This window comes from Ursus arctos, unplaced genomic scaffold, assembly GCF_023065955.2.
Source record: "Ursus arctos isolate Adak ecotype North America unplaced genomic scaffold, UrsArc2.0 scaffold_16, whole genome shotgun sequence".
Lineage (NCBI taxonomy): Eukaryota > Metazoa > Chordata > Mammalia > Carnivora > Ursidae > Ursus > Ursus arctos.
Genome location: NW_026622830.1, coordinates 1,142,455 through 1,168,298, shown reverse-complemented (window position 1 = coordinate 1,168,298; position 25,844 = coordinate 1,142,455). Strand labels below are relative to the sequence as shown.

Sequence of the window (25,844 nt, the reverse complement as noted above, 5' to 3'; positions counted from 1 at the left end):
CTGATCCTCCCTGTGGATGATGAAGGCTGAGCAGATGCAAAACTCTTCACACTACTAAAAAAGACTTCTGCACTGAAAACCCTTTCATAATTCACTCCTCATTACCAGAACCGTCCCTAACGAGCATCTGCCCACAGTTTTGGACGACACAACAGGCCCTGAGAGCACCAAAGCTGTCCAATCGCCAGCAGCACCCGCGGCCAGGTCGAGCTGTCCCTCTCCTCACGGACCCTGAAGGTCTCCAGCAGCAAACACCCCACCTGTGCTCTGACCACAGAGAGAAGAGAGGTTTGGGCCCACGAAGTAAACTAAGAAGTCCAATTTTTGCTTATTTGAACATCTACACAGAACCGGACTTGACTGTGTTAATTACATTTAAATCTTTTATAGCTAATTCAAAGTTTTGCTGCTACCAAAAACCACTGTCATAATTAAAATCATTCTGATCAAGTGAAGGTGTCCCCAACACAGTTTCTCAGGAGATGAATATAAAGAGACATCCAGAAACAATCCAGTTTAAAATTTCTTAGTACGTTGCTTTTACACGTATGTGGAGACGAAAAGCAAAAGCTGCTACCTGAAAGCCTCTTGGGGACTAAGGCCCAGCCAGGCCCTGGTGTAAAGCGAGGCCTTCAGCTCAGCATGGGTGAGCTACGGGCCCTGGTTTCTCTCTGTCCAGTTTCTGTCGCAGAACACAGGCTCGTGACTTGGTGGGCAACTCTACATGGGCGCCAGGAGCCAGAATAGCCACATTACATCTACCACGGTTAAGGAGCAGGAAAGGAGGCTTGCACTGTTCTCTGTTTCATGGTGCGGACGGTCTCCTCACCTGCTACTTTGGACTGGCTTCTGCCATGGTCTCCACTATGTGCCCCAGCCCCTGAAACTGATGTCGAAACCTAGTCCCGGGGGCGCCTGGATGGCTCAGTCGTTAAGCGTCTACCTTTGGCTCAGGGGGTGATCCCAGGGTTCTGGGATCGAGTCCCACATCGGGGTCCCTGCTCTGCTGGGAGCCTGCTTCTTCCTCTCCCACTCCCCCTGCTTGTGTTCCCTCTCTCGCTGGCTGTCTATCTCTGTCAAATAAATAAATAAAATCTTAAGAAAAGAAAAAAGAAGAGAAAAGAAAAGCAAAAAGAAAAGCGAAAAGAAAAGAAAAGAAAAGAAAAGAAAAGAAAAGAAAAGAAAAGAAAAAAAACAAACCTAGTCCCGAGGTGACGGCACTATTATGAGATGGGGCCTTTGGGAGGGGCTTAGGTCTTTAAGTCAGAACCCTCCTGAATGGGATCAGTGCCCTTAAAAAGAGCCCCCGAGAGCTCCCTTGCCCCCTGCAACCCTGAAGACATCTCACTAGGACCTGACCATGCTACACCCTGATCTTGGGCCCCCAGAGCTGTAAGAAATAAATGTGTTTTCTATCAGCCCCAGGCCATGGTTTTTTGTTAAAGCAGCCCAAGCAAACTGAGCCAGCTCCCCTCGTGTCTCTGAACAAAAACATGGTTTCAAACACTGCAAGGGACTGTAGGAATCCTACATCTTGGGGGACTGGTGCTCCGCCTGGCACTTGGTGATCCTTTGAACTGCACAGGTTCTTGGGCTCATTAAAAAATCTGCCCTATGGGACAAGTTTGGCTACTGCTAAATAGCCAGGAATGACACTGGGATGAGTTCCCAGACAGAGTCCCCTCCCCTCCTTCCCCAACAGAGAGAGGTGGACACTCACAGATGGGATGAGGGCACCAAGTTACTTCCCAGTTCACTATGACATCGAAGTGCCAGTCATCCCTGCTAAGCACTTTGGGGGCTATTTCCCCTCAGAGTGAGTTTCTAGGTCCTGTAGCTGTTACTTAAGAATCCTGATCTTCCAGGGAAGACCCCTGCCCAACTGGCCACCCTACTGCTTTTATATCCACAGCTGTCTGTGTGGGTGGCTGACTGGCACTCCCTTCCGACACCAATGCGAGCACTGCTGCAAAACCCCCCACCCTGCTATGGTTTCCTGGGTTCACACCATAGGAGACCAGATCATTCCAGTCAATATAGGCCACGCTCACCCCCCATTTTCCCTGCAGCAGGAATTAAGGATCCAGTGAAAGGCTGTGTATAATGAAAGGACATCCTACAATCAATGCAAAGGGCCACTTACATGCTCAGACTGCAGTCAGGCCACATGACCTAAGGCCAAAAGAGGTCTCAGGGCCCTCCCACCCAGACAGCACCCTGGCTATGCTCTGGGCCTCTTGCTTCCTCACAGGTGGTCTACTGGAGGGAGAAGTGTGCACTGGAACTACAAATCACCCTTATTCCACGATCTTGGCAAAAAGCAAACACATAACTGAGCCAATAAAAAAATTCAAAGACATTGTCTATCTTCCTAGAAGTAACCCATTTCCATAAGTGTTAAAGTTTAGAGTCAACTATTTTGTAAAGTTCTCATTTCTTTTTTTTAAAATATTTTATTTATTCAACAAAGATAGAGACAGCCAGCGAGAGAGGGAACACAAGCAGGGGGAGTGGGAGAGGAAGAAGCAGGCTCATAGCGGAGGAGCCTGATGTGGGGCTCGATCCCATAATGCCGGGATCACGCCCTGAGCCGAAGGCAGAAGCTTAACAGCTGTGCCACCCAGGCGCCCCTAAAGTTCTCATTTCTTAACAGGAGCAACTCTAATCATAATTAGAGCAGAAGTTCTCAAAATGTGGTCCACAGGCCTTTCAGGAGGTCCATGAGGTCAAAGTATCTGCACAAACACACGAGACATTGTATGCCTCTCTCACTGGCACTCGCAGGAGTGTACTGTAGAGCTTTCCAGAAGCTAAATGACAGTGATGTTATCACAGTCTTCGGGCAGATGTGTTAAGCCAGAAGTCAAAGAGATTAATTAAAAAAACAACAACCATAAAACAAAACAAGCTACCTCTCTTACTGTTTCTTAGAAAATAGTTTCTGTACGGTATTGCTCGTGTTAACGTACAAGGTTTTATTATTTAAAAACGAGTAAGTTTACATGCCTCCGTCCTCACGCCAAGCCCAGTAAATACCAACAGACGTAACGACATAAACAAAAGCTCTGTGGTGTCCCCAGTAACCCCAGGTGTGGAAGAGGATCTTGAGTTCCCAGGTAACCTGACAGGACTGCTCTCGAAAGGCAAAAAGCGGTTCTGGGCCTTTCCCAGTCAGTAAGACCAAGACGGGGCAGTACCTCACACCCTGCCCCTGCCCTTCCTGAACCACAGTTTCAAGTGATTACAGAGAAGGCGCTTATTTCCAATGACGAAATGATAGCATGGCATAGTGACTGCTACCTGAATTCAGAGACAGCATGGTTTGGAGAAGACACAGAGGCCTTGTCTCCAAGCACCTGCTTCCTGAGTGCTGCTGTCAGAACTGCAAGCCACAGGCTGGCCAAGACCCAAGAATCATGACTGATGACCTCAAGTCAAGAAGTCACTGTGTTTCACCTGGAGTCTTCCTTGCTTTCCCTCAGATTAGCAGAGGCCAATGTCTAGTTTTGTTTTGGGCAGGAGTAGAAAAAGTCCAAGGTTAAATAAAGAAGTTATAGAATAAAAGGACTTTCTGTATCATTTTCCAGATTCACGCAGAGCAGAATTTAACAGTGAAGCCTGTACGTCCTGCAATGTCAGACTCTCACTGCTGCACGTGTGAGAAGGGCAGAAGAAGGGTCTCTAACTACTAAAAGAACCCATGCTGTGAAAAGGAAGACGGTCTAAAGCACAATCTAACAAACCCAGAGTCTACAACCAGTGTCTACTAGCCCTGTTGTTCCATGGGGTGCTGGGACATCTGGTGCAGTGTCCCAGTCCTGCCCACGGCAGCCAGCAGTGACCCCCGCCCCAGGTACAAGTGGGGTAGTTCTTCTGATGAGCAGATCGCGTTGGGAGGCTCCAGGAGCAGCACAGAAGATGACTGACGAGAACACAGGCTTCATGTCAGGACTCCCTGGGCTACAAACCAAACAGGCAGACAGGCTGAACGAGCACGCCTCCCTTTGGGCTGTGCTTTCCTGCCTGCGAGACGGGGACAACCGTGAGCTCCCAGCTTGCTAAAAGGCTATGTGAGACTGCACCGTGTCAAGCTACAGTCAGCGCTGGCCCAGGGCAAGCAAGCAGCAAGCGGCAGATGTCATCTATTAAAACGACAATCCATGTTGGTGAGCCTGTGGGGAAAGCAAGCCCTCTTACGAGAGTCTGACAAGTATTTACCAAGACCCCCTCATGTACTTGGCACGGGGCAGAGCAGGCAACATTCCTGTTCCCGTGGACCAGGGGTGACAGGCCTCACTGTGACCTGGCTGAGAGTGCTTGGAAAGGGCAGGTGCGTTTATAAAGGTGCCCCCAGCCACACTTTCGTTTTTTTGTTCTGTTTTTTAAACAAAGGGACACAAACCAATGTCCATCACCAGGACACTGGTTTGGGGGAACAAAATCAAGAAACATCCACATGGTGGAATTAAGACCGCAATTAAAGGATGATGAACCACAGAGCAACTGCCATGGAAAGAGCCCCGCATGAGTGATGAGCGCGGGTCATAAGCCAGCCCTGCACAGTGGCCACACTCCCTAAATACATCCTGCCACACACACACACACCCATGTTCACGAACAGGGGAGGAGCTGTAACGTGGGCTTCTGAATGGGACCATTTCTGGTGTGTCTGCTGCTTATCTTGTATTGCCTTTATTTTCTGTATGTATATTTGTAACCCAACACACAGTAAAGCTATCTTATGCGGTGGGGGGGGGGGCTCATTCACGTTCTTATAAAAGTGTATTAAACCCCATTTAAAGGCTGTATCAGCATATGAAAAACAAAACCACAGCATCTAAGAATGATACCCAAAGATATATCTGCTTTACAAATAACAGGATAATCACCACCTGATTAAGCATGTTCTATAGTCTTGGCTACAAAAATTCTTACTAAAATACGTACCATTACCCATTCAATTTCATGTAACAACTTGCCCTAAAAATCACTACTCGAACTATAAAATAAAGTCTAAGCAAGAGAAACTCTTTTCCAGTAGTGTGGGCACCTAGAGCAAGTAAGCTCAAATCAGACCTTATTTTGACCCCTCTTTCCCAATTAGTGTGTTTCTATCAACTATAAACCACAGAGCCTTTGCAGTGGAGTTAGCACCCATTATCTGATACTAACCGTGAAGAGGGGAATATCAGATATCCACTCTAAGGGACCCTACCATGTAAATACAAAGAAACACAGGTGAGAAACTCCATTTAGGAAAACACCCTTCTCAATGGGACTTCCTGAGTCTGCCGAGTATGTAAGAATCAGGCCTGTATGACAAACCGTGCACCACCGCAGGGACCCAAGGACAGCAGTGATCTGGCCTAACCCGTAAATACGTCCCATCTATGCTCTCCAAGAGCTAAACAGAAATCATCCAGTATCACTAGACAAGTGTAGAAAGATAAAATGTACCATGTCAACAAAAATAGACAACAACCAGAACCTTGAACACTTGCAAACAGACACCAAACCAGAAAATAAACCAGTCCCTGAACTGCTTTGGAACGGAATCCTTGTGAGATAGATACCCTATGGGAGGAGGACTTACAGCGTCAACAGCAGGACCTGAAAACTCCACCGCGGTAAGAAAATGGGAGCCGAAGTCCCTACTCCAGCCCCCCCAAGCCCCCTCCACCACAAGGCCCACCTGAAACCCTGAGTGGACCCACCTCCAAGCCCCTGCGACACATTTCCTCAACAAGCCATTGTGACGCTCCCACATGCATACACGCTGTGAGCCTCACTGTTTGACAGGACAGAAATCAGTCACCGTGGGCACCAGCAGACAGTAAGGAGCAGAAAGGAGCAACCAATTATACAGCTTTTTATTCGTGCCCTTTTTTCCTTATCAGTACAGAACTTACTTTGCTTGAAATAACCTGTATTTAATCAGATACTAACAAGGGACAGCTCTTGGTGGAAAAATCAGAAGATATGCATTATTCCTAAATTTTTTGTTAAAGTCTGCAAGAACACAAATAGGAAAACAGAGTGCCTACAACATGCATCGGGCTGGATCTTCCCAGGTAACACTTCTGAGATGCCTATGCTGTGTTTAAATCAGAAATACCATGGACTAGTCACAGAGACGTGTATGTGTACACACCGACCCGATTTCAATGAAGGAGCCGGGATGTCCTCTCAAGTCTCCGCTGCACTTGTCTCCAGAACCGGGAAAGCCTTTCAGGTCGCTGCCACAGCCAGGGTGCTTAGCGCACAGGAGGCAATAAATACTTGCAGAATAAACCGAGGAATCATTCTAAAGGTCACAGATCTTATTTCCTTAAAATGCATGGCTAAAGCACCTTTCCTGGAAGCGTATTTCGGCCAGGGTCCATGTGGCTCTGGAAGCTGTGGAACATGGGTCTGGGGTGGGCCACACAGCCCACTGAGAAACAAGCTCCGAGCTCCTGGGCAAGTCCCTTCCTTGTGCTTCAGCTTCCTGGAGGTCAGAATCAGCACAGAATGCCTGAGTACATCAGGCTCAGACCTCATTCCTTCAGTGTACAAAGGACACGGATATAGATCTACAGCCAAGGCATGACTTCACGAGTATCTTCAACTTAACTCACATGTGTTGTGACCCATGGCCCCAACTCCAAGCTCATTTACTGAGATGCTAGATTCAAAGCCAAAAACCTGGCCCTGAGCTCCGCTGTCTCACAGGTACTGTGGAGGCAGCAAAAAGATGGACTTTAAGATGTTTTGGGTAAATATGAGGAGGGCCCCGGTAGTACCTGTAGGTTAGTGCTGGGGAAGTCGAGTCTCCATTTGGCATCAATGACAGTTCGTAATGTGCACTGCACCAAGGCGGACTCTGTTCTGGGCAGTTTACTAGCAGTTAACTCATCTGAATAAGGTGCTTCCGGGGCGGTTCTAACCTCCAGGGAACTGAAGCACAAGGAAGAACCTGTCCAGGAGCTCGGAGCTTACTGCTAAGTAGGCTGTCTGGCCAGGGGACAGCAGATACGGAACACGGGAGAAAACAAATGGGGATCTGAGTGCCCAAGGCATGAGAGACACAAAAGGGACCACTAGGGGCACACCTCCGTTAGAGGCTGAAAGTTGACCCTTTCTACTTTCAATATGACCAGATGTGACACAAATATAGCCAATATACGTCAAAATGACAAAACAACTCAACAAAAAACTAAAAATCAGTGTTTTATACCTAGGCAAATACTCTTTTTAAATGAAACTGATTTTCCGAAATCCTTCCTTGCTTCCTACAGCACCAAATATCACACATCTATCCTAATGTCATCCTTTTTGAGAGTAGTTGGCTAAAAATCAAACTCGTCCTTTAAATGAAAGTCAACAGTACCCACACTCTAAAAAAAGATCCCAGAATGAAACTTCACATCCTTAAAGGGCATCTAGAGGAACTAACCGAGAAAAAAACAACAGAAAATTCACTCCCAGCAGTTACACTTTCTTGAAATAGAATCGTTTCTGTGCGTAAGCCAGCCAGACTCGGAACTTTAAGGAAAAAGCAGCTTCCCTTCTCTCGGGCTATCCTGCCTCCTGCACCGCTGATCTGGATCAACGGACAAATGTTGCTATTATTCCTCCAGTCCGTTCAAATCGTGACCAGGCCACCGAGCAAACACGCTCCTCGGGCAGATACAGCCCCAGGCACGCGCCCACGCGCCCTCGGGCCCTCGGAGTCGCCGGGAGAGGTGACCCCCCCCCCCCCGCGCGCGCGGCCCCTTCCCCTCCCCTCCCTCGGCGGCCCCCCTCCTCCGTCCCCTCGCCGCCCCCCTCTCTTTCCTTCCCCCACCGCCCGGTCCCTCTCCTCCCCGCCCTCCCGCCATCCCCGCGGCCGCCGCCATCTTCTCTCCTCGGCGGGAGCGCAGCGAGGACCGGCACGGACGCGGCGGCTCTCGGCGGGCCGGGCTCCCGCACCACCGCCGCCGACCCCCGCCCGCCTCCGAGTGCGGCCCCGCGGCGGCCGGCCCCTCCTACCCGGCGGCCGGGACGCCACTCACCGCAGGTCGCAGGCCTCTGGGGTCCCGCAGCCATTTCCTCGGAGCTCCGCGGAGTGGGCGGGAGGGCGGGGTCGGCGCCGGCCACCGAGACGCGGGGCTAGAAGGGCCGGCCGCGCCCTGAGCAGCGCCCCCGCGCGGAGGGAGGAGGCCCCCGCCCCGCCCGCGCGCCTGCGCCCTGTGCCCCGAGCCCCGCGCCCCGCGCCCCGCGCCGCGGGGATCCCAGGCCGCCGTGAGTCGCAGACGGATCGGCCCTCCCCCGGAGCGCTCGCCGGCCTGCGCCGGCATTGTGGCGAGGGGGCGGGGACGAGGATAAAGCGGCCGGCGCGGCACTCCTCCGCCGCCAGCCGCGCTCTCGAGTTTCTGCTGGACTCGGAGCGCAGCCCGCCGCCCCCCGTCCCAGTCTCCTCCCCGCATGCACGACCGCCTCTCGGGGCCTGCGAGGAAAGGGGAGACGGTCACTGACCAGAAAAGGAAAAGGGGGTCTGGCCGAGGCGCAGCCCTCCACCTGGAGGTTCTTCCCTCGGTGCGCTAACACCGGCCCGTCCCCAGATACTCCACAGACAGACCGCGGAGGGGAAGCACCTGCCGCCGCGGGGGCACTGTGCACACCGCACGCCTCTGCCCCGAGGGCAGGAACTCCCGGGCGGCGGGCCTTAGCCCCCATTACGTAGGTGCCTCTACAGCCCGCTGCTTGAACGGGTCCCACAAGCAGGAATGCCTTGGCTCTGGTCAAAAAGCGGGAAGGTGCGCTGTGTGCAGCACCGCTGCGCAGCTGACCCTGCAGGGGCACCCCCAATGCTGCCCTGCGCGACAAGCAGGGGCCCCGCGGGCAGCGGTACTTTCTAATGAACACCTCCAGAGCTCACAAGACCTGCTAGTTTCGGACAGAGCCTGTCTGTTTTCTCCCAAGGAATACAACGCCGTTTGTTTCTGCTGGTGTGATTCCGTTAGAACCACCGTCCCGGAATCTGGCGGGATGGGGCCTCCACTCCTCCATCAGGAGGGCTTTGTCTGCAACTTTGCCCCGGACACGGAGCGGGGAGTTTAGAGGCCGGGCAGTTGTGAGGGGAAAGCAGCTGGAACAAGCAGTGTGACCCTGGGCAGGCTGTCTGTAAAATGGGGGGGGGGGGGGAGGATCACAGGAGGCCTCCCAGATCAGAAGCTGAACTGGGAGAACCCCGATGAGGATCTTTAAAGGAAGAAAAACCAGCAGCAATGTCTCTGCAAGGTGAGATGAACTCCCGGGCCCGGCGTCAGGTGGGTGCGTGTAGGGATAATGGGTACAAGGACAGGGACCTGGGTCAATTATCTAAATCCAGGTACAAAGAAGAGTATGCTACACGGGGCGTTGGTGCAGACGTGCTCTCCTCAGTCCTTCTGTCCTTGTGCAGAGGTCCTCAGACCGAGAAGTTCAAGTACTTTACCTCCTCTGCTATGATGAAGTCCTAGCTCTGCTGCCCTCAGGAGACTGAGCGCAGCGCTGGGAGTCCTGTACAACAGTGCTCATTACGCCTCCCTTCCAGAACGGACCCTGCTACGGAGGCAGCGCTGGGAGTTCAGGGAAAAAACTCAACTTCAGAACAAACCAGTGTTTTAATCAGTGGGAAGCATGAGAACTGTATTTCCTTTCTGGATGCTTTCATCTCGTAAGTCTCTAAAGGAATCCATCCAATAAAAAAGCCAGACAAGGCAGTGCCTGCCACAGATTTCGACAGAAAAGCAGTTGAAGAGTAAAGCAGTTGTGCCTACATAGGCTGATAGGGTAATCATCACACACAGTGTGTAACAGAGGAGAAGGGGGCCTCCCCTCACCACCAGCAAGCTCAAGGCTCCAGTCTGTTGCATTACCCCTGGCCTGGGGGCCCTCCAGGAGCAGGGCTCTGCCTGTAGGTGTACAGGCTATAATTGACGAGATTTGTTTCCAAAATGAAAAGTACTTAAAAAGCGAAAGAGACCGCTTAAACTCAGGTCTAACGGTGGCTTTCTGGATTTGTGCAGAACAGAAGTACTGTATAAATTAATTCCTCCTCTCAAATGGCTCATGAAACCAAAGTGCTGACGGTGAGCAAGAGCATTCGGAGGAAAAGCCAACAAGAGTCACAGAGACTGAGCCATCAGAGATTTCAAAAGTACACCCAGAGTTTTATTCTCAACTTCCCCATCAATACACATAAATTACCTTTCCAACACCACAACTATTTTTGAGTTCCAAATCCAACCAGCTGAGGCTAAAATGTAAGAGATTCAAAGAGAAGGAACATCTCCCAAATCTGTCTATGGAGGTGGGAGGCCAGGGTGTTGCCTGTTACGGATGTACAGAGAAATTAAGAATTTGGGGGTCTGTCAGACATACAAAAGTTCGTCTCGTGCCAACAGAAAGCAGGCATTTGAAGAATATAAGAATTTTAAAGTAAAAAAAACAAAAAACAAAATTTTACACGTGTTTTAAAAAAAGAAAATGTGGATATCAATTGGAAAAATCTCTTCATTCAGCACTTCTGCCACACAATCAGACACCTGATCATGGTCATATGGCTGCATGTGTGGCAGAGGGGGCAGGAATCCTCAGAGCGTATACAGACGTAACTACGCACATTAAGTAGTGTATATGTTTGTGCACGTATGTGTGTGTGCTATCTACATGCTTTCATTTTTAATAATAAAAAAAAAAAGGCCAAATCTCAAGCCAACATGGGTATATCAACTTCTTGACCAGTTAGGTCTGAAGAGTATAGTCAAATTCTGTATGAAATGGTGCCTGAACAGCGCCTTGACGGGCAAACTATGTAACCGCCCCTCAGGCGTGCGGCCTGTGCTCTGCTGGTGTGCAGCAGGCAAGACTGCGTGGCCCCCACAGCCCACCCATCTCAGGAAGCACCACGCTGCACACAGTCTATACCATCACAACTGGAGTTACAGAATCAGGAAATACCTACTCTTGCTTTTCCCCACGCAAAGAAATTTAGAACCAGTGCTTTCTGATTTAATGGTAGTCTTGAAAGAGAAATACAATCAAGCGAGGAGGGAGAGGGAGGGACCACACCAAAAACCCCATTAAACATGCTTGACTGGGTCTCAGAATTCAGCTAAGACACATGTCACCTGAATGTGTGCAGCAGAACTAAACAATCACAACATTCTTCCTGATGCTCTCAACATCTTCATGAAGACACAGAACACACGGAGAAAAGCTAAAGCTATGGCAGGTGACCTCTTGGTGCTGACCGCCTTGTGTGCCAATGACCGAGCAGCAACAACCGATCAGTTTATGCATTATCCGGAAGAATCAGGCTTGTTTTAGGCAAATCTCTTTGGAAGCAGGGGCTCCAGTGCATGGGGCCTTGATTTTATGCTTCTGGGTTTTGAGAATAAGATAAAAGCATCTTGAAATGCTGTTCTGTAAAACATGGCCTGGGGCCTGCTTATTGAGCAGTCTAGGATTTGAGTAAAGGGAGCACTGTGTGTTTTATTCCTAAAATACTTTCCCCTTTTTAAAAATGCTTTAAAGCTCTTTTAAGACTAGTAAACATTTAACGCTTCTCTGTGAAGAACTGCTCATCTATTAAAACAAAACTCTTCACCGGGGCTTGGAGAACAGTGGAGTCTCTGGCCACCTGGCAGCTCCCCCTCCACAGACCTGCCTCTTTCCTATCAACCTGGTCACTGCCCCATGCGGTGACCAAAGTGGCCCACATCCTTCGTGCCCCCCACATCCCCAGCAGCATGGGGTGTTCAGGGCTCTGGCCCAGGCTGCCTTCTACCTTCCTTCCATACACTGTCCACACGGGACCTCATGCCCTCCTGGCTGTGCTTACCTTTACCTCTGTCCAGATCTGGGTCCATCCACTCACTTGATGGACCCCTAACATCTCCACTTGTGTCTCAAATGCACCGCAAACCTAACGTATGCAAAATGAGCTCTTGACTTCTGAGCCTCTCCTCCAATCAGGCCTTTCCCTGGTGTCCCTATTGGGCGCTGGTCCCACCCTGTAAACCCAAACACACCAGCCGGAAGTCTGGAGATTCTCCCTCCCCCACAGCCACCAAATCCTGTTGCTTTAGTGTCTAATGAGATCCGACTTCACCTGCTGCCTGCTCTCCACAACCGCTGCTTCTCAAAGTGTTAAACACACATCTGTGTCCCCCTCACCCTATTCACCTCTCAACTCACTGCCATCTAACGGTTTCCATTCCCGCTGTGTCCCTGAGCTCCTTGCTCTGTCACCAACACCTGTCAAGTATGACTATGGGGTGGCTCTGCTGCACTTGACACTGCGCGTCTACATCTTCTAAAACTGCCCACCCCGTGGCTTCCGCCGAGCCTGCTAAACCCCCTGGTCCCTGTCAAGCCTCTCTGCTGACTTAATGAACAACCTCTCTGGATAATAGCCATTTATTGGCATCCTTCTGGATTCTGGACTCTCTGCTCCTCCTCTCTACAGTCTTTCTCTAAATATGTTTATCAAATGTCACACGGTGTCACCGTAAAAGCTTCACCTGCAGCCCTCGTCACTCCCTTGAGCTTTCGCCGTGTCCCACAGGCACCAGCAATTCCCCCATCTCTCCTCCCCCTCAGCCCACTGCTCGGCAGAATGGCTCTTCCTCGGCTGGTGTCACCACCATCAACCTCATCAACCAGGCTACACATCCCAGCACCATTCAATCCATGAGCTCAATCACCGCGAATATTCTCTCCTTTGTCCACTTCTGCTGAAACTGCTCATAATTAAGGTCCTCATCACCGCTCACTCGTTTACTCCTTCCCATTCTCAACAGATACCGACGCAACTCAGTTCTACGGCGCACTAGAGATCTCAGCTTCTGCGAAATCCACACGTTTGTGGTATCAGGCCTCAGTGACAAAAAATGCTGTGCTAAATGCTCCAAAAGGATCGTTTAGGATACAAGAAGCACTCCATTCCGCTTTGTTGAGGGAAAGCCTCCACTGGGAGAAGTGAGCCCAGGCAGAGCCCGGTGAGACGGGGAACCTCGTGGGCTCCGCAGGACTGCTGGAGTGGGGGAGGGAAGGGGCCGGGGTGGGGAGGCTTTCTGGCTGTGCTCACTTCGCACAGGCCATCAGGACGTCTCCGAAGGCTGTGAAGAGGACAGGCGCAAGGCGAGGTCACCCTGCCCGCTCAGTGGGCTTCAGAAGAACACTGTCAGGACCCCTGGGAGGGGCAATCCCAGACCCGGAGAGGGTGGCCTCCATGTTCGGGGGAGGGGGAGGGGTGCGAACGATAAAAGCAGCCAGCGTCTACCTAGAAATAAGGACGAGGAATCTGCCGGCCGCTGGGGGGAGGGGCCGTGCACCTGTGACCCACAGGACGGAGAAGGCACCGCGGAAGTTTTTTTGGGCCGGAATATTCTATCTCCTTAGACCTTTGGCTTGTGTACCTTTGGAAAGACTTAAACATCCTCACCCCCCCACACACACTATAGAGCTGACAGCTGAACGGTACATAGGATTAAGTCGTTGCAAAGGGTGTCATTATGGACACGCAGTACCTACCCGTCTGAGGCCGATTTGTGTCAGAACTTTGGACCCGCAGGCTCAGCTCTCGCCTGGGAAAGAGCCACAACCAGTCCTGGTCGTCACACCCACCCGCCGAATCTCACTGCTCTCCGCGGAAGTCCGACCCCACTCTCGCGGTCTTCAGTTCACGTGGGAGCAACCCCACGACACCACCGAACCCCGACTTTTAATTCGGGATGACGTCGGACTTGCTTCCCGACGCCTCGCTCCCGCACCCCGGGAACGCCGACCCGGCGCTCTGCTGCACTCCTGCCCCCGCGTCCGCCCGGCCGCCGTCGCACGCGCGCCCGCAGCCCCGGCCCGACCTGGAGCGGCCGGCGGACTACCGCACGCCGGGCGGCAGGCTCCCCGAGGGCAGGCCCGTTTCTGTTGACTCATCAGGCGGCGAGCACTCCTCGCAGCCCGCCTCAAACGACGGTACGGAGGGCTCCCGCCGGGGCGCGCCCGGACGCCTCCTCCCAGGCCCGCGCGAAGGCAGGCGCCGGGTGGGGAGGGACTCCCCCCCGCCTCGGGGCGGCGCGCAGCACCGGCGCCTCCCCCCCCCCCGCCCTCCGAGCTCACACAAATGACGGAAAGGAAGCTGGGACCTTCGCCCCCGACTCAGTCTAGATGTCGCCATCGCGGCGCGAAGTTCCCCCACAACGACACCTCGACGGCGGCCATCTTGCCCAGGGTCGGCCGACGGCTTTTGACTCTCGCGCCAACCCGTAGAGCGAGGGCGCCGCGAGTGGAGTTCTGCGCAAGGACGGAAGCTGGAGTCCCGCGCTTCCGGGAGGCCGCCGCGCCCCGCCCCCTCGCGGGAGCTCTTGATTGGCTACCGGCTCCTGAGCCTGCGCTCTCGCGATCTCGCGGGAGGTGCCTGAAGGGGCGGCCGTCGGTGCGTCTGCCCTCCCGTTCCCCGCCCCCGCCCCCGCCTCCGCCGCGGCTCTCGCCTCCGCCTCCCGTCCCCCGCGCCTCACCGCCCTCCCCGCTCCGCCCGGCCCCCCCGAGCGACTGCGGATCCCGCGCAGCGCGGGAGGCGGGATCCGCACGGTAAGATGGCCGCGGCGGACCCAGGCGGCCGGGCCGAGCTTCCCCGCGGGAGCGCGGCGAGCCGGGGTGGGGCTGGGCGGGGGCCCGGTGGAGGCCGGGGAGGAGCCCGGGAAGGAGCGCGAGGAGGGGGCCGCGGAGGGGCCCGGGAGGGGGCTGGCGCTGGGGGTCTGACGCGGTGCGGGGTCTGAGCAGGTGGCAGAACCGGGGCCTTCTGGGTTTGCGCGTCAGACCGCCCGTTTCCTCCTGGCCAGGGTCGACTCCTGAGCCCAGAGCGCCTGGGCGTTGTAATCCGGTGTTCTTCAAGGGAGAGGGTTTGAAGCGAAGGCTCCGACGTTCAGAAGTGGTCGCCCACCGGAGCAGTGATAATTCCGTGAAACACGGCACTTGTGCTCCTGTGAAGAGAACATTTTTATGACAACCGCGTCGGAGCGGACGCTGAACTGGTGAGGACCTACACCGCTGCTGGGAAAGCAAGTGATGCTCGCCGCCAGATTTGGGAGGTTTGCTTATGTCTGTTGAGTATTTAAGTGCTGAGTTGTTCTGCACGAAGTAGAACGGGTCGTTGCTTTCAAAAGTGCTCTCGCTGCCGGCAGTGGACCTGTTGTGATGGTGGATTGCTGTGGGGAAACCGAGGGAGACGTGCCTTGTTTACCCTAGGTTAGCTTGACTTGTCTAGGAACAGGAGTGTGGTCTGAGTGAAGTCTGCACTTGCCTGAAGCAACAAGACATGGGCATTTGTGGGAAGAATAACATCTCTCGGTCTGTCACCTGCTGGCTTCCTCTTTTGCTGCTGGGTGTCTGTTGTCTCCCTTCGAGCAGTTGAGGGCTTTGTCTTGTGTCCTTGCTTCCCTACCCATGCTCTCTCTTCTGGGCGATCTTGGCCCAACTCTGGGCCTTCAGTATCCCTGTTTGGTGGATGTCTCCCTAATTAATGTTTCCAGCGCTGAGCTGGGGACCTGTAATCCAGGTGCCTCCTTGACTTCTCCAGCTGCGTGTCTGAGAGTCAGCCCAAACTTGCCCTACTCCTCAAACCTGTTCCTCTGTTGGATCCTTCCTCTTCGACGGTGGGCCCATCCTCCGAGGTCTCAAGCTTGAAAGCTTTGGTTGGCCTCAAGGGCTCCCGTTTTGCTTGTTTGTTTTTGTTTTTATCCCTCTACGTTCATTCTAGCACCGAGGCTGTTGACTTAACATCCACAGAACTTCACCTGCTGTGTCTCTGACTTTCCTGGCACTGCTCTCGTTGGGTGACTCCTTGCTGGCTTTCCTGCTCGGCGCTCGCCACCCCACTTCCACCGTTGAAGTTTCTAATTTAGAGAAGCAATTTCACTTGTACTTTCCTGGCATGAAGTACTATCCGCAGCGTAGAGCTTACTTGTGAAGAATGGGAAGTAGTGGGTAGTGGGGGACTCACCACCGTATCTTGAGAGCCCAACTGGTGCTCACAGGGGCTGCACCTGTCCGCCCTGCCTTCCCATGGTAACCACCTCCTGAGGATTATGTCTTTACTTAAAACAAAAGCACGCTGCACGTTCTAATTTATTGCTGCTACTTCTGTTCTTTACAAAACTCTGCCACACTCGGGCCTCTGCTGCAACTCACTTTATTCATCCCGCTGGTTCGTAAGAGTCGTCCGTGCCGCCGTGCTCGTATTTTAACTGTTTCAGTAAATTCTCTTATGTGACTGCATGATCTTAATTCTTTCTCAGCAATTCTAAAATCCAAATAGCTCTGAAAACCAAAAGTTTGTGTTTTATTTTGTGGGTTTTTTTAAACTATTTGATAGCAAAAATCTGATGTGGTAAAAGCTTTTAAGTTCTATTTCACTCAGTGTGGGTACTCAGAGTTTTCCCCAAAGAAGTAATGTTTAACGTGAGGATGTCATGTGATGTAGGTAAGCTGTGCCATGAAGGCTTTATATAGTCTGCAAAATTTTTAATTCTGAAACATACCTGCCCAAGGGTTTTGGGCCTGGGATTGTGGTTCTGTGAACCCCAGTCTGTCCATGCTGCTATTGAATGAACATCTGGGTTGGGGGGCTCCCACGTTTTTGCCGTTTTGAGCAGTGTCTCTGTGAGTGGGCTTGTGCATGTCTGGTGCTCAGGGGTGAGTGTTGAGAGTCTCGGTCTTGTGGTAGGATTTCTGTGCTATGAGGAGCACGTGTCAGCTCTGCAGAGAGGGCCGAATAACAGGAGCAGTTCCAGTCTGCCCTGACAGCCGCGTGGGAGACTTCAGCGGGGCTCCCCGTCTTTGTTGACACTCGGTATTGTCAGACCTTAGTGTTGCTCGGTCTGGTGAGCGTCTGGCGTCAGACTTCTCGTGGCATTGTGTCAGAGGGCGTGCTCCTTAGCTCCTGCCCCTCGCGGCTGCCCTTTGTGCCTAGAAGAGAATTGATCTAAACTCCTCCCTCCCTGGAAGGCCTTACTCACTATGACACGCCCCACCTCTTGACCTGCAGTTCGGAGGCTCTTGGCTCTTCCTTGCACACATCCTGTCTCCTAACATCCAAGCTTTCTTTCTGGTCACTAAGCTGCCTTTGGCGTCAGGCCTTTTGCACTCGCTGTTCTCCAGATTTAAAGGATCTTCCCACTCTCTCTTCATCCCGCGTCGCTGTGTTTTCCTCTGAAACGATCATAGTTGTCACAGAATTCTTAAAAGTTCTTTCTTCTTTTTAACTGAGGTAGCGTCAAGACCCAGTGTTCAGTGAGTTTCTTGTGTGCAGTGTCAGGATTTGACAACTGTCTGGGTGGCGCTGTGCTCACAAGCGTAGCTGCCCTCTGTCACCGTCCAGCCCTGTTGCAGTGCCAGAGTGTATTTCCTACCCTGTACCTTTCATTCCCATGATCTTCACTAATCTGTGAAATATTTTTTTCTTGTAGAAATAAGTCAGAATGAGTTATGCAGAGAAACCCGATGAAATCACGAAAGATGAGTGGATGGAGAAACTTAATAACCTGCATGTGCAGCGGGCGGACATGAACCGCCTCATCATGAACTACCTGGTCACGGGTAAGGCTCACAGCAAGGGTGCTGCTTGTTGAACGTGACGTGGCCTCTTTGTACACGCAATCACAATTCTACCGTCAGAGTTCCTCAGTGAAGTTGTTGTGTTGGGCATTGTAAAAAACACCATGCTAATTTAATAAATTCGTGGATTACCATGTACACCTGCTGCTTGGATGTTGAGGAAACTGTGGGCTCACTACGAGGCAGGAGCGGTCAGGCCCCTGCGGGCTGTGAAGGCATAGCCAGTGTGTCCAGATGCGCCTGGAGCACACCTGCAGCTTCCCCGCATCTGGGCCTGGGGCGCAGCCCTCTTCAAGGAGCCCGTGATGTACTGGGCTTCATGGCATTCATTTTCATCCCTAGCTGGTAGGTGAGCACTTTTTTGGATGGGATGGGAAAGAGTGAAATACATTCTTTTCGTTTTCTTCATGGGGTGTAACTAGTAAGTCACAGAGACGTTAATACCAAACCCCTAAGAAAGTGCAGGTCGTGTCGAAGGTTATTTATCTGAGGTGAATGGGCTTTCTAGTGATAAAAGTGCTTTCCGTTCGTGTCTTGCGAGCTTCCGAGCACTGAAGCTGGCTGTCATTTTCAGAGGGCTTTAAGGAAGCAGCAGAGAAGTTTCGGATGGAATCTGGGATTGAACCGAGTGTGGATCTAGAAACACTTGATGAGCGGATCAAGATCCGTGAGATGATCCTAAAGGGCCAGATCCAGGAAGCGATTGCGCTGATCAACAGTCTCCACCCCGAGCTCCTGGACACAAACCGGTATCTTTACTTCCACCTGCAAGTGAGTTTCTGTGGAGAGGTCGCTGCTTTGTGGATGCTTCGTATGGTTACACGTGGTGATTTTAGGAGTCACAAGGCTGATTTGCATTAATAGAGTTTTGGTTTAGTTTGCATGGGGGAGGGGTTTCAGTTAGCTGCTGTCTTTCATAGTTCAGAAGCTGTTTTTTGTTTTAAAAATGCTAATTTAGGGGCACCTGGGTTGCTCAGTCGGTTAGGCACCCGACCCTTGATTTAGCTCAGGACACGACCTCGGGGTTGTGAGGTTGGGCTCTGCTTGCTTCTCTCTTCCTCTGCCCCTCTCCTCGTTTGTGTGTTTTCTGTCTCTCTCTCAAATAAATTAAAAAAAAAAACGCTGTTTTAGTAATTCACGGATGCTAGGAGGTTGTCCTTTGAGTAGAAGCTAGTGCCGTGCCACCGGGCTTTGCGTGCCTGGGCATGGTGTGTAAGCCTGTCTGCCTTTGCCGGTGACCAGCAACAGCACCTCATAGAGCTGATCCGTCAGCGTGAGACCGAGGCGGCACTGGAGTTCGCGCAGACCCAGCTGGCGGAGCAAGGCGAGGAGAGCAGGGAGTGCCTGACGGAGATGGAGCGCACCCTAGCCCTGCTGGCCTTTGATAACCCCGAGGAGTCACCTTTTGGAGACCTTCTTCATATGATGCAGAGGCAGAAGGTACGACCGCTGAGGGGGTCCTCCTTCCCCTCTGTGGGCGTGTGACACTCGGTCACAACAGCATCGATTCTTCCCTGATGTGTAATCTTTCACTGTGTGAAGCCTGGAACGGAGCGTTGTGACTTATATGATATTCAGACCTCTTTGTCAGCTTCTTCTGTATCTTGATCTTTCTCTTTGTTTGGAGACTCTTAGAAACAGGTGTCCTGAACATTTTTATTTCAAATCCCATATTTGCATATGAACCTGTTCACATCCTTGCTGGTACTTGTGCGCTGTAGTCCCTGTGACAGCCTGTGACTCCCCCAGAGGCAGTGCCCTTTCCTACTGAGGAAATGTCGCTCTGCAGGCCTGCTGCAGGTGTCCCTCGAGGCTCGTTCCGATGGAACTCGGGTCACCCCCACCCTGGTCTTCTCTCTCTTCAGCCCCCTGAGCCTGGCTCGTGGCATTTCACTGCTCTCCAGGCCAGATGTAATCATTGCTGACCAAACTACGTGCTCCTTCTGGGCGAGGAGTGCTGGTGACGGGCTTCACGTTCGTTTAAATCAATACGAAGCTTGTCACGTAAAAACGGCTTCCGAGAAGTATAAGGAGCACGTGATAACAGACCTCTTGCTGGTGCGGCGCGTGGTGGTTTTTATCGATGTGTTTATTTTCTAGGTGTGGAGCGAGGTGAACCAGGCTGTCCTAGATTATGAAAATCGTGAGTCAACACCCAAGCTGGCAAAATTACTGAAACTCCTCCTTTGGGCTCAGAATGAGCTGGACCAGAAGAAAGTAAAATATCCCAAAATGACAGACCTCAGCAAAGGTGTGATCGAGGAGCCCAAGTAGAGTCTGTGCCGCCCCGCACTTCCCCGGCACCGACTCCTCAGAGCAGCTGTCTGTGACTGAGAGATTGTTACTGCAGTAGAGAACTCTCTCCTCCCCCGTTTGTTTTTTGTTTTTTGTTTTTTACCTGGCATCTTTTTTAAAGGGAAAAATGGCCCTTTTAAGCGCTGGAAAACTTGCAGTGAATGACGCTGTCTCTTTGGAAGTATGGTGCAGACTCTGCTCGCGGGGCGCGTTCTGAAGGTGTGGACGGGCCACGGGGCGCTCCTGCAGCGCTCCTGCTGTTTGGCTCCTGGGGGATCGCACCCGTCACGGAGTGCTCGGTTACGAGGGAATATTGTTAAACTGAGGCCTTCCCCACTCAAATCTACGAAAAGCACTGATCATTATTTTGCTGTTAGCTTGTAGGCAGAACGTATGTTTTCTCAGATCTCCTAAGACTCGTCAGGCCTTTGTGCAAAAGTTTTTTTCTTACCTGTTGGTTTTTGTTTTTGTTTTTTCATAGGAAAGACTATATAAATTTGTAAATCCTAATTCGAAGACTTATGTGAGGGCATTGAGTTTGATTTGTTTTTCCTTTTGGTCTGGGTTGTGTGGCTTTTGGGGAGATGTGTGCGTGAGGGGTGGGGCTGTGTGTTTTTTAATTTTTTAAATATATATTTTGGTGCTGGTTGTGGTGAGAGACTTTCCTAGTGGATCAATGAACCTTCTCTTCTAGGCAGTTTTGTTGAAAATAAAGGTTTCTCTTTGATCTCAAGAATGACCAAAATGGCCTCTAAAAAGTTTCAATCATCTCAAACAAGCCTTTTGCTTTTGGGGCTTACGTCCTGGTGGTGATGTGGCCGTGGCATCAGCTCGTCCCTGCGGCCGGAGGGCCACTTTGCCCGGTGTGGTCCGTGTGCTTGGGAGCAGACGCGGCAGGGAGGGAGCGCCCGTGCTGCCCGGTGTGCCTTGGCCTCAGGCTTCCCTGGCTGGGAGCACGTGCTTGCCTCCGGAGCAAGTCGGTGTGTGCTCACTGTCTCGTGGTGTTTGTGAGTTTCCAGACGTCCCGATTCTGCGCTCTCCCACCCGATTCTGTGCTCTCCCAAGTTCCGCCACCAGTGCAGGTGCTGGGACAGCGGTGCCCTTGTGACTTGGAGTGCGAAGACGTGTGTGGACTCACTGCAGGGGCTCTGGGTGCGGGTTCCGTAGGGCGATCGTTACAGAGCCGAGTCTCGTGGAGGTGGTGGGGACGGTGCCCACGAGCGCACGTCCTCTGGTGGGAGCTTGCAGCTCCTGCGGCGGCTAACACTCTGTCCTCCCTGGTGGATCCCGGTGCCGGGACAGGGTCCGGCACTGGGGCTTCATGGAGGGAGATGCCAACGGCAGGTGAATTGCAGGGAGCATGTTCCCGTGTCAGGCGAGGTTAGGCAGGCTTGTGGCTACTCCCGTAGGTCAGGTGGTGTGCGTCTGCTTGCTGGGGCCCGGTCCCCCGCATGCCTGCAGACCTGGGTGTCGTCGTGAAGTGCTGTCGTGTCAGTTCTGCTCCCTGTCTGCTTTCCACCTGCACTCTGAGAGCAGGGTTTTCTCCAGCGGGCAGGAGCCTTGGGCAGGGTCGGCTGCCCTGGGTGCTCACCGATGCGGAGGCAAAGCGGCATGGGTTCTGGGCGCTGTCCTGGCCTCTGACTGCCCTTCTGCTGCCCTTGAGGTTTTGTGAGGGTGAAGGGGGGGGGGGTCTTCTTCTTGACGCCCGAGAGCGGACGTGTTTCTGCACTGGCCGTCTCAGCAGTCCTCGCCAAGTGTGACCTTTCTTTGGGGCCATTTCCTCTGAGGCTTGAGGGTAATAAGTTAGAGCAGAAGGTTTTAATCTTCGGGTAATTAATTGTCACGCAAAGTAGAAACTGGAGGAGAAATAGCAGCAGAGAGGTGTGGGTAAACCTACACACTTGGAAAGCACCCAAGTTCAGCATGTTTCTAATCAGCTTTTATCAGTCGTGTATGTAAGATCATTTACGTGCATAATTAATATATAATCACCCTGACACGTTCTTCACCTTAGAGGGTGTGAGATGCGTAGTGATGGGAAGTTCTGTATGCGGGAGCCACCCGTGAACCATCAGGGCCCAGGCGGGGTTTGTCATGCGCAGGAAGTGCTAGGGAGCAGCTGTCGGACGGAGTGCTGGTGTGTGTTCACCTGTTGGGGCCGTGAGCGACGTCCGTGAGCGACGTCACGAGTGGGCGCTGCCGCCAGTGCGAGCCAGTTGTGGTGCGATGGGGACCCTCAGCTGTGCTCCTGTTGTCCTCGCTCCTGTCTGCGGCCCGGGTTTGCTCCTGCACTGTCCCTCGTTGGGGACCTCCGACAGGAGTGCTTTTACGGACTTCTCCTGGTCGCCACCGTTTTGCAGTCCCCGTGTCTTCAGCAGGCAAACTAAATTAAGCCATTTGAGATAATGAACATTAAGTATAATTTGATATTTTTGGTTTCCTTTGGATCTTGCCGTTGTGTTTATTAAAACGTAACGTTTTACATAGTTTATTCTTTTTACGTTTTCTTGTGGAAAGTGCCTTGAAATAAATAAAATTTGAGAATATTCTGGTACTCTATGTTCCTGATATCATGAAGTTGTGTGAGGAATAACTTCTAGTTTGGAAGCTTTATGAGGCATAGGGATTATTGCAAATCCAGTGAGAGCTAATATATTTTGCCATTTGAATTAAGGTTTCCAGATTCTAGAAAAGGCAAATGTGTTTTGGGACTGGTTTTTGAGACAGACTGAAGACTGTGTGTGTGAGGCCTCGGGGACAAGGAGGTGGCCCTTCCCTGCAGTCAGGATGCCTCCCGAGGACAGTCTCTGTTAGGCAGTGTGAAGTGTGTCTCCTTGGACAGTGTTAGTTTGGGGGAGGGGTGGAGCCGGGGGTTCAGAAAGAACCGTACACATTTTGTGTTAAAGACAATGGTGTCTTTGGGGTAATGGGGCAGGACCCACTTCTGGGAGTTACTGTGGAGTCCCAGCATGAACAGGAAGCCAGCCCAAAACCATCAGGCCGGCTTGCCTGCCAGCCAGAGACTCCGAGCCATGCACGTAGGACAGAAGCCCTATCGGGCGGCACTTTGATATGTTGTTACTCTAACACCACGCACTTCGTTTTTACAGCGGGTATGTTTCCATTTCAGAAATGTGTTGCCTTTTCAAACTTAAGAGTAAATGGTATTGTCCGCGTCGGTCATGTGATTTTCGTGCCCAGCTGCGGCCCGCCACGAGCCTCTGTGTACCCCAGTTCCGAGTCCATTTTGCTCCTGAGGGCGTGTGTGCCCGCCACAGCATCTTCTGGAAAACGCGGAGTAGGTTGCTTTTGCTGCTTGTTTTTAATTTCGTAGTAAAACTTTAGTTTTTCTCAGAGGGCTTATCTGGAAGGTCTTCTGTATTTTTCCCCGTAAAGATATTTTAATAAGAATAAAGAATTCAATACAATACACATTCCGTTGGAAGTCCGTCTGTGAGAACTGGTGGAAGGAAACTTTGGTCTCGTGCATCTTTATGCTCTGCTGGCTGTTCGTTCCCTCTCACCAGCGCCGTCTGAGATCTGCCATCTCTTCTCTGGAGCTGCGGCCCTGAACTTTCATTTTTGTGAAGGAAATAGATTGGGGCCACCTACCGCATGATTTTAACCTGAAAAGTTATGTTTTTTAATACTTATGAATATTTCCAGACATTCAAAGTAGAGGGGCTGCTGCAGTGAGCGCCTGGGGCCCTTCTCCCCGTAGGGCTTGTGCCACGGCCAGCTGGGGCCGTTAGCGCCTCGTGTCAAAGGCACTTGTGGGACACTTGACAGAAACTTGGAGTGACAGCTTTCCAGTGCCTTCTCGTGAGTGCAGAAGTGAGGGTGCGTCATGCTGGAGCAGCGACATCTCCAGCTGTAGGCCCCATGGGCTTATGGACATTGGAGAGGGGAAAGGAGGCCTCCCCTGTCACTCTGCCCCAGGTGGCGATGAAATCTAAGCCCTCTTCCTGCCATCGTGTCCCTCCTTGTAAGGGGCAGTGCACTGGTTCCTGGTGATGGCTCCACGCAGAGCCCTGGGCACGTGGGTTTGCACTCAACACCATCTGAGGTGTTTAGCTTGGACTGCAGTCCCTGGCGTGAGGTCTGCCTGTCTTGGATGTTGTGCCTTAATTCCGAGATGCCATTGAGGGGCTTTTCCGTCCCCGTCGTGATTTACTTCGTGGATGTAAAGACAGGGCTTGAGTGGGCCTTTGGCGTCTGTGGCTGTGCAGGCTCTGCAGTGGGGGTTGTCCTGAGCTGTCTACCTCTTTAGGGGCCTGAGGTCCTCGCCGGGGGCAGGGAGGGGCAGTCTGGGTGAACTGGTCATCGTCCCCCGCACCTGCGGGGTAGAAGTCTTTCTCGTTGCAGGGAGCACGTGGTGGGGCCAGGACTCATCTGCACAGTTGGGAAGTCTCCCAGCTGGAAGGCCAGTTTGACCGTGGCCCGGAAGACCGTCTGTCAGACTCCTCTATGCTGATTCCAGCCAGAATCATTGGCAGAAGGAGTGAGAACGGGGGCAGTGGATTTATCTGCACATACCTTCCCCCCTGGCTGCACTTGGAAGCAAGTCACGTTGCAAGCCCCCTGCCCAGCTGTGGACGCAACGCAGGCCGGCGTGTGTGCTCTGCTGCGTGGTGTGGACCTCTGCCTCCCATCTGGGGATGGGGAGGCGAGGCTGCCGCTGTCCACCGCTGCAGGGACTGCTGGACTCAGGTGTCGGAGCGCTGCCTGGCTGTGACTTCTCTCCCTGCCGTGCGGCGACAGACTGCTCGTGCCGGTGGGGCGTCCTCTGCCGCAGACCCCCTGACTGCGGAGTCACACGACTGGGATTCTCCTACTGGCTTTTGAAAGTGAAGCAAGCCTGAGGATCACGAGGACTCCCGGTTGGGCGGCAGGCGCCCCGGGGACTGGGGGTGGGGGCGGGCTGCAGGAGCACACAGACCCAGGGTGAGGGGGCAGTGCTGGTCCCTGCTCGGCTCCAGACTCCGGCCCAGGGAGCCCTTCATCTCTGGGCGTTCAGGGTGTTTTGTGTGAAACAGATGTTGGACAGCAGTGTTTTCAAGACTCACCAGCACTTTGAAAAGGACGAACTGTTCAGGACCCTCAATTCCACACGTAGAACTTATATTGCATTAAATTCATTTATTATCGTAAAGTTCATCTTTCTGGTTCCCAGTGAAATCATACAGTGACCTTGTTTCCTTCTACCATTAGATGCTCAAAAGATGGATCCGTGCCTCTCCATCCTGCGCACATGGGGGAGGGGGCACCGGGGAGACCCAGCCCGACCGCTCCATGCAGTGGGGCTGGCTCTGCAGGCTGGGGGTGGGGAAGGCGGGCCCTGTGCTGTGGGGGTGTTCCCAGTCTGGTCTCGTTGTTGTAAGGGCAGTGCGAAGCCTTGGGAACGTTGGCCAGGCTACTGCGAGATTGGTGGACTGAGGCGGGGGCGGGGAGGGGGGGCGAGGAGGCTGCAGCGCAGGGAAGCACAGTGTGTCCAGGAGGCCACTCCTTGCCATTGAGTCCCAGCATGCACACTGCTCTCAGTGCTGGCTGTGTCCTTCACGTGGACATGTGAAGCCCCCCAAGAGTGAAGACCCCAGGGGCCGGCTTGGGGCCTGGCAGAGCCTGCATGTTCGGTACACCTTTGTGGGGAACTCTGACCCCTTCTGCAGCGGCCTGTTGCGTGAACACTGCCCAGTCAGCTGCCCACTGCAGGCTGGCTCAGGGTGACAGCTGGAGCCCACCTCCAAAGAGCCATCTTAAGAATTGGCTACCCTTGACTCTTACTGTTCTTGCACTCTGAATTTGTCCCCAGTGCCAGTGTGCACAGCCTTGTGACGGGCGGGGCTGGGGTGGGGAAGAGGACCACTACCATCCCCCAATTCGCAGGCATGTGTCCAAGGTCAAAGTCCAAACGCCCCGGGGCCAGG

General features: G+C 52.8%; 2 protein-coding genes across 7 annotated transcripts in view; one reads left to right on the top strand and one right to left on the bottom strand.

Moving 5' to 3' along the window:
* Window positions 1-8,126, bottom strand: part of DIDO1 (death inducer-obliterator 1) — a 44,749-nt gene extending 36,623 nt beyond the window's left edge. The window contains 1 exon segment of the mRNA XM_026503874.4: window positions 8,034-8,126. The gene's annotated coding sequence lies outside the window, so the exon portion shown is untranslated.
* Window positions 8,127-14,383: 6,257 nt separating this feature from the next.
* GID8 (GID complex subunit 8 homolog) lies at window positions 14,384-25,069 on the top strand. Of its 6 annotated transcripts, none has more exons than XM_026503880.4 (6): window positions 14,384-14,598; window positions 14,850-15,041; window positions 17,475-17,604; window positions 18,197-18,393; window positions 18,865-19,062; window positions 19,723-25,069. In XM_026503880.4, the coding sequence occupies exons 3-6, from the start codon at window positions 17,487-17,489 to the stop codon at window positions 19,894-19,896; spliced, it is 687 nt and encodes a 228-aa protein (XP_026359665.1). In that variant the 5' UTR covers window positions 14,384-14,598; window positions 14,850-15,041; window positions 17,475-17,486; the 3' UTR covers window positions 19,897-25,069. The 6 variants fall into 6 exon arrangements, with proteins under 6 accessions (XP_026359665.1, XP_044241857.1, XP_048078266.1 ...); XM_044385922.3 differs by having other exon boundaries at window positions 14,391-14,443; XM_048222309.2 differs by having other exon boundaries at window positions 14,401-14,443; window positions 14,850-15,098.
* Window positions 25,070-25,844: the final 775 nt, after the last annotated feature.

Coding starts and splice junctions, on each gene's coding strand:
- GID8 (XM_026503880.4), top strand. CDS start 17,487: ATGAGTTATGCAGAGAAACCCGATGAAATCACGAAAGATGAGTGGATG. Junction 18,394..18,864: donor ATCTTTACTTCCACCTGCAA/GTGAGTTTCTGT, acceptor GCCGGTGACCAG/CAACAGCACCTCATAGAGCT. Junction 19,063..19,722: donor ATATGATGCAGAGGCAGAAG/GTACGACCGCTG, acceptor TTTATTTTCTAG/GTGTGGAGCGAGGTGAACCA.